The sequence below is a fragment of the Elephas maximus genome, chromosome 17 (genome assembly GCF_024166365.1).
Source record: "Elephas maximus indicus isolate mEleMax1 chromosome 17, mEleMax1 primary haplotype, whole genome shotgun sequence".
Taxonomy (NCBI): Eukaryota; Metazoa; Chordata; class Mammalia; order Proboscidea; family Elephantidae; genus Elephas; species Elephas maximus.
The window spans coordinates 25,896,941-25,904,028 of record NC_064835.1 but is presented as its reverse complement, the minus strand read 5'-3'; the positions used below and the strand labels follow the sequence as shown (position 1 = coordinate 25,904,028).

At 38.8% G+C, this 7,088-nt stretch overlaps 1 protein-coding gene across 1 annotated transcript; it reads right to left on the bottom strand.

Annotated features, from left to right (window-relative positions):
- Positions 1-4,421: 4,421 nt before the first annotated feature.
- LOC126061135 (olfactory receptor 151-like) lies at positions 4,422-5,351 on the bottom strand. The gene has a single exon (XM_049857466.1). It carries the CDS (start codon positions 5,349-5,351, stop codon positions 4,422-4,424), a length of 930 nt encoding a protein of 309 aa, XP_049713423.1.
- Between the last annotated feature and the right edge of the window lie 1,737 nt (positions 5,352-7,088).

Here is a 7,088-nt window from a genome sequence, read left to right as displayed (position 1 = left end):
GTGTCTGTGTGGCCTCAGGCTCTTATAGGTGACAGGATGGGACAGAGTGGGCTGCTCTACTCACCGGGGGGGTGAGGAGGGCTTTACCCACCACCCTGCCCACCAGGCTGGTGAGAACATGAGTTACTGCACAGGGTGACACCAACCCTTTTAATGCCACTGCCACTAGCAATGGGTAAGTGTTCTTATTTGTCCACATGCTTGCTAACGTTGGTTATTTTGTGTTTTTTTTTATCTTAGTCATCCTAGTGGAAGTGAAGTAGTATCTCACTGTGGTTTTGATTTGCATTTCTCTAAAGAGCTAGGGGGAAGCACTGGTGGCATAGTAGTTAAAAGCTACAGTTGCTAACCAAGAATTTGGCAGTTCAAATCCACCAGGCACTCCTTGGAAACTCTGTGGGGCATTTCTACTCTGTGCTGTAGGGTCACTATGAGTCAGAATCAACTTGATGGCACTGGGTTTGGTTTTTGGTTTAACAGCTAATGTTCAAACCAAACCGATTGCCATCAAGTCAATTCGTGGCACAATGGTTAAGCCTTTAGTGGCTAACCTAAAGGCCAGCAATTTGAATCACCAGCCGCTCCTTGAAAACCCTATGGGGCAGTTCTACTCTGTCCTATGGGGTTGCAGTGAGTTGGAATCCACTTGATGGCAATGGGTTTACTTTGGTTTTGGTAATAGCTAATGATGTTGAGCATTGTTTCATGTGCTTGTTGATGAAATGTCTATTCAGGTCGTTTGCTCATTTTTTGATTGGGTTGTTTGTCTTTTCCTTGTTAAGTTGCTGTTGTTGTTGTTGTTAGGTGCTGCTGAGTCAGTTCCGACTCATAGTGACTCTATGTACAACAATTTGAAACACTGCCTGGTTCTGCGCCATCCTCACACTCGTGATCATTATGCTTGAGCCCATTGTTGTAACCACTGTGTCAATCCATCTAGTTGAGAGTCTTCCTCTTTTACAATGACCATCTACTTTACCAAGCATGATGTCTTTCTCCAGGAACTGATCCCCCCGATAACATGTCCAGAGTATGTGAGAGAAAGTCTTGCCATCTTTGTTTCTAAGGAGCATATACACATACACCGCTACGGTAAGACAAACTGACAGACTCATGGGGGTATATGTAATATAGATGTGCGTATATATATTTTGAAAAATGTATATTGGTATTGATATGTATTTCAATATAAATAAACTGTGTTTTATATCTTGTACCTTTTTTACACAGCACTGTATCTCTAAGGTTTATCAATGTTGCTATGTCAATAACTACCTCATTGCTTCACAGTCTTCATGATGTGCCTCCATATTTTATCTGTCTACTCTCTAGATGATGAACAACTTTAGCACACAAATATTGCTACAGTGAACATGTTTGTACATGGCCCTTTATGTCCTGAGAGGGAATTACTTTGGGATACATATCCTATCCTAGAACTGCTAGATCCTAGGAATACATACACTACATTTCCCTAACTAATGTTATATTACTATCCATAATGGCCTCAAGTGCATGAAGGTTTTGCATTCTTACATCTCCACTAGATCTAGTTTTTGCCAGTCTGGTAGGTATGCTTCTCTGACCAGTAATGCATTTGGACATCTCTTCATAAGTTTGGTAGCATTTTGGATTTTCTCTTATACATATTGCCTGTTCTTATGTGTTGTCATTTTTTCTGTTGAGTTTTTTTAATGTTGATTTTCAGGATTTACTTGTATATTGTGGTTATTAATCACTTGTCAGTTTTAGACTCGACAAATATCTTCTCCCATTCTATTACCTTTCTATTACTCTTGTCCCTGGTGATCCTTAGTTGAGTAAGATTTCTTAGTTAGCTGTTATGTAATCAAATTCACCCAATTTTTTTGTTTTATGAGTTTCAATTTTGAAGGTTTTATTAAAAACAGAACCATTTTTCACCTTAGGTAATAAAGACATTTTATTCTTCTGTAAAAATTTACAGTCTTGAAAACTATGGAGTAGTTTGACTCTGCCCTATACAGTCACTATGAGTCAGAATTGATGGCAACATGTTCGGGTTTATTTTTTTTTAAGGAGTTTGTTGATGGTAGATTTCTCAGTTCTAGGAGAGAACATGTAGGAGAAAATGGATATGGTGGTCATTTTGAAATGGCTCCATTCTGCACTCCTTTCAGGGTGGCTGAAAATTCCAGAGGTCTTTTGCAGCTAGAATTCTGAGTGTGAATTAGTTTTTACTAATTAAATGCAGTCATGTGAGCTTTGGGAGGTGGAAGTGAGGTGGCAACCATCCTTCAGCTGCAATTGCTGTTGATGAGCAAGGCTAGGGAGGCCCATTTCTCTAGAATGTTGGTCTAAGTTTCTGTTGTTTGTTTACCAGTTTTATGGATCTCACAGTCATTTTTCATGGTGGCAGTAGTGACAGCAGCTGTAGGAGTTTTCTGAACTCTAGGTCATATCTATTCTGGTGTCTCTTTGGACTTAATAGTCCAGTAGGGCTCCCTAACTCCTGCTTATCCAATTACTAAAAAATGAACAAATAAACTGAGAATATAATCTTCAGTATGAAATCCCTTTCTACTTGAGAAATCTATTGTTGTTTCTCTTTACCATTTCTGACTGATATAATATAAATACAGAAAAAAAATTATAACATATTGCCTTTGAGTGATTCCAACTCATAGCACCTCTATAGGACAGAGTAGAACAGCCCCATAGTGTTTCCAAGGAGTGGCTCGTAGATTGGAACTGCCAACCTTTTGGTTGGCAGTCAAGCTCTTAACCACTGCATCACCAGGACTCCATAGTGCCTAAGATACTTAAAAATAACAAATACTGATACAATATGGTTTCTAAAGAAATAATAACAGTTAAAAGAATTTCTACATATCTTTTGTAGTGCATGGCCACTGATGCTTTAACATGAATCTCTGATATTGTCCCAGGCAAAAGTAGGATGACAGTATGCCACTGAGTCAGGTTGGCAGGAGATGCAGATCAATCAGTTATTTAGGGAGTAAAAAAGGCTGCAGCAGTGCCTAATATCTCCTTGGTCATCTGGAATGAATGGAGAGATAGAACAAATAGGGGAAGTTATTTTCAAAAGATGATTGAAATTGGAAAATTTTAATTAGGGTAAAGTATAGGCTGTACAAACAAATTATCAGCCAAGAGAAAGGGAATAATGAGTTGTGTGTTTGAATTCTCGTGTTGCAAGTTTACCAGCTATGTAAGCCTGAGAAATTACTCAACCTCTCTAAATCAAAGTTTTCTCATTTGAGAAAATGAGAAAATTAAATAAAACACTTAGAAGACTTCCTAGGATTCATAAGTATTTGATGCTATGATATTAATGGTGGTAAAAGCAATTGAATTAAGGGACCATTTAGTAGATCTCGGGTATGAATAAGTAGAGAGTAGAAGAAAATGAGAGAGAAAGAAAAGAAGGGAGAAACCTAGTTGAGGAAGATGTTGTGTGTAATTCCTTGGTGACTTTCGATTTCAATCCGTTTGTGTTATGTACACCAAAAGGTAAATTATGAGAATTGGTTTGGGTAATATGTTCTCTACAGAGGAAATTAAATCAAACGCCTCTCTTAAAGTCATTGATGAAAGTTTTAGATTTTTTTTATATTATAATACAGATAGGTAATGTTTATCAGAGGGCCAAAGAGAGAAAACTGATGCTAGGTGTAAAACATAGACTTGAAATCAGCAAGGCTGAAACAGAGTCAAACGTGAAATACATGAAAGTAAAAAGAGAAAAGAAAAGATGAGTGGATGCACTTAATCAGTCGTGTTGAGAAATATTTGTTCTCTATCAATGTGTGTGTAAATCTTTACAGGACTTCCCGCCTAAATTTATATCTCAGTTTTCAACTCGAGACAGAACAATGACATTTGCAACCAAACATCTTCTTCTTCGTGCTTTCTACACGGTGGCCTTCACCTCCTTGTTCTTTAGACTGTAAATTTGGTGTTTAGCATGGAGATCGCTGTGATGTAGAACACAGAGGCCACGTTCTCCTGAGCCAGTGAATTGACCTTGACCTTGGATGTACATGAATGCAGCAGATCCATAGAATAATTTCATTGCCACAGGTGGTAATATTTTCTCTATAGAAGGTAATAAACAATAAATGACTCTCAAACACAATGCTTAAAGTTTAAAATTTATGTTAAATTACAATTAAGTTAATAAATGTTTAACAAAGGGCTCCAGCTAGAGAGAATAGATTGCAAATAAAAGAAAATATGAACCTGAAAACAGCTGGTTGCAAATAGTAAGTCATGAGAGAGGATCAGAAGGAAGAGAGGAGAATGAGAGAAGACATTCACCAACCATGTGGAGGACTGGTATTCCTCTTCCATGGCTGCTCTTTCCTCTGGTGTTTGTAACAACTTACTTTTAAAATTGAGAAAGAATAATAACATCTGCATTAACACAGTTTTCTTCTTAGTGTTTTCTGTATGGCATCTTTCACCTCCTTGTTCCTCAGACTATAAATTAGAGGGTTCAACATGGGGATCACTGTGGTGTAGAACACAGAGGCCACATTCTCCTGGGCCAAGGAACTGGCTGTGGAAGGTGTTAGATACATGAATGTAGTAGATCCATAGAAGATTCCCACTGCTGTGAAGTGGGAGCTGAAGGTGCTGAAGGCTTTGGACCTGCCGTCTGTGCTTCTGATGTGGAGGATGTTGAAGAGGATGAAGGCATAAGAGACAAGGACTGTTGAACTGGTAACTATGATGTCGAATCCAGCCAAAAAGAAAACTGTCAGCTCAATGTCATAGGTGCTAGAGCAAGAGAGTTTCATGAGAGGGAGGATGCCACAGAAGTAATCACTGATGAGGCTCTCACAATAGGACAGTTTTAACATGAGGCCAGTCTCTATCATTGAGCCAATGAGCCCTATGATGTAGACTGCAGCCGCTAGCAGGGAGCAGATTCGATCCGACATAATGATATTATAAAGCAAAGGGGTGCAGATGGCAACATAGCGGTCGTAGGCCATCACTGTCAACATGTAACACTCGGCAATGACAAAAACAAGGAAAAAGTAGAGCTGTGACATGCACCCCGCATAAGATATGCTGTTCTTCTCTGACACAAAGTTCACCAGCATTTTAGGAGTAATGACAGAGGAGTAGCACATATCAACAAATGACAAATTGCTGAGGAAGTAGTACATGGGGGTATGAAGCTGGGAATTCAGACAAATGAGCGTGATCATGCCCAGGTTCCCCACCATGGTGACCATGTAGATCCCTAGAAAGAGGAAGAAGAGAGGGAGCTGGAGCTCTGGCCGATTTGTTAATCCTCCTAGAATGAATTCTGTCACAGTAGAGTGATTCTCTGCAGCCATTCTCCCGTGGTTGGAAGCCTGTGGGGCTGGGACAGATAAGACTCATGAAAGGCTGTAATTCTCCTTGATGATGCCAGTTCTAAGCATTTGTCTCAAGCTTAGAGTTCCTGGGCTGTTTCTGTGATTGTTGTACAAATTTAGATAACACTGTATTGGCCAATTAAACATTTTTCATGTGTACAATTCAGTGAGAATTATTACATAAACTGTGTTGTGCATCAATCACCAGTATCTATTACCAAATTTCTCATCACCACAAACAGAAACTCAATGTGTTCTAAATAATGCTTCAGCTTTTCCATCTGTCTTCTGTCTCTGGTTACCACTACTAAACTCTGATCTCTAGATATTTGCTTATCTTATTAGTGAGCTCATTCAATATTTGTTGTTTTGTGATTGTCTTATATCACTCAGCCTAATGTTTTCCAGGTTCATCCATGTTGTGGCATGGATCGGAAGAGTTAATATTGTCAAGATGTCAATATTACCTAATACCATACACAAATTCAACAGAATAACCATTAAAATTCTAATAGCCTTCTTTCCATAAAAGGAAAAGCCAATCCTGAAATATATACAGAATAGCAAAGGGTCTCAAATGGCCAAAGCAATCCTGGAAAAGAAGTATAGAATAGGAGGACTCACACTTCCTGATCTCAAAACATAGTACAGGCAATACCGAGGTTATGAACGAGATCTGTTCATAAGTATGTTTTAAGTCGAATGTGCAGGTAAATTGGACAGGTGCATGTAATTTTTATTTAGCGTTACTTTAGTGCAAGAAAAGGCTTGAAGATTTTCCAATGATTTAAAAGCTGCATTGCAGCAAGGGAAGGTGACTGTGATGAAGAATTTGTTGCAAGTAGGGTTGGGTTCAATCACTTCAAAGTGAGGGCAAATTTACATAACATTAAAGGGCAAGTATGAGTTGTCTGTAAGTTGGATAGTGGTAACCCGGGACTCCCCGTATAAAGCTACAGTAATCCAAACAGTGTGGCACTTGTATATGATAGACCTATAGACCAATGGATTGGAATCAAGAAGCCAGAGATAAGCATACACATCTGTGGTCAGTTAATATTGGACAAGAGTGTCAAATCCAACAAATGGGGAAAGAATAGTAACTTTAATAAACGGTGCTGGGACAAGTGAATTTCCACGTGCAAAAGAATGAAAGTAGATCCATATATCAAACCATATAAAAAAACTAACTCAAAATGGATTAAAGACCTAAATGTATTACCTAAAACCACAAAACACTTAGAAGAAAATATTGGGGTAATTCTCCCAGACCTAGTCTTCAACAATGGATTCTTAGATATGACACCAAACTCCCAAGGAACAAAAGGCAAAATAGATAATTGGGATCTCATCAAAATGATAAACTTCTAGACTCCTCGTTGATGTATCTTCCCCTCACTCCTGCTGTTTGCTGGGAAGAAGACCAGCACCTGAGCAGTTCAAAGATCAAGAAGATTAGAGGAAAAGGGGCCAGGATCTTGAAGTTTTACCACTCTGTTTTCCAAATATCCTAGACCAGTGGTTTTCAAAGCATAGTCATTAGACTAGCAGAATTGACATCACCTGGGGCTTGTTAGAAATGCCATCTCTCAGGCCTTGCTGCTGACCTACTGAATCAAAAATCCTGGGCGTGGGGCCCAAGCTCAACAAACTCTATAGATGATGTTGTTGCAGTCTAATATTTGATAGCCTTTGCTCTAGAAGAGAGAAGTAGTA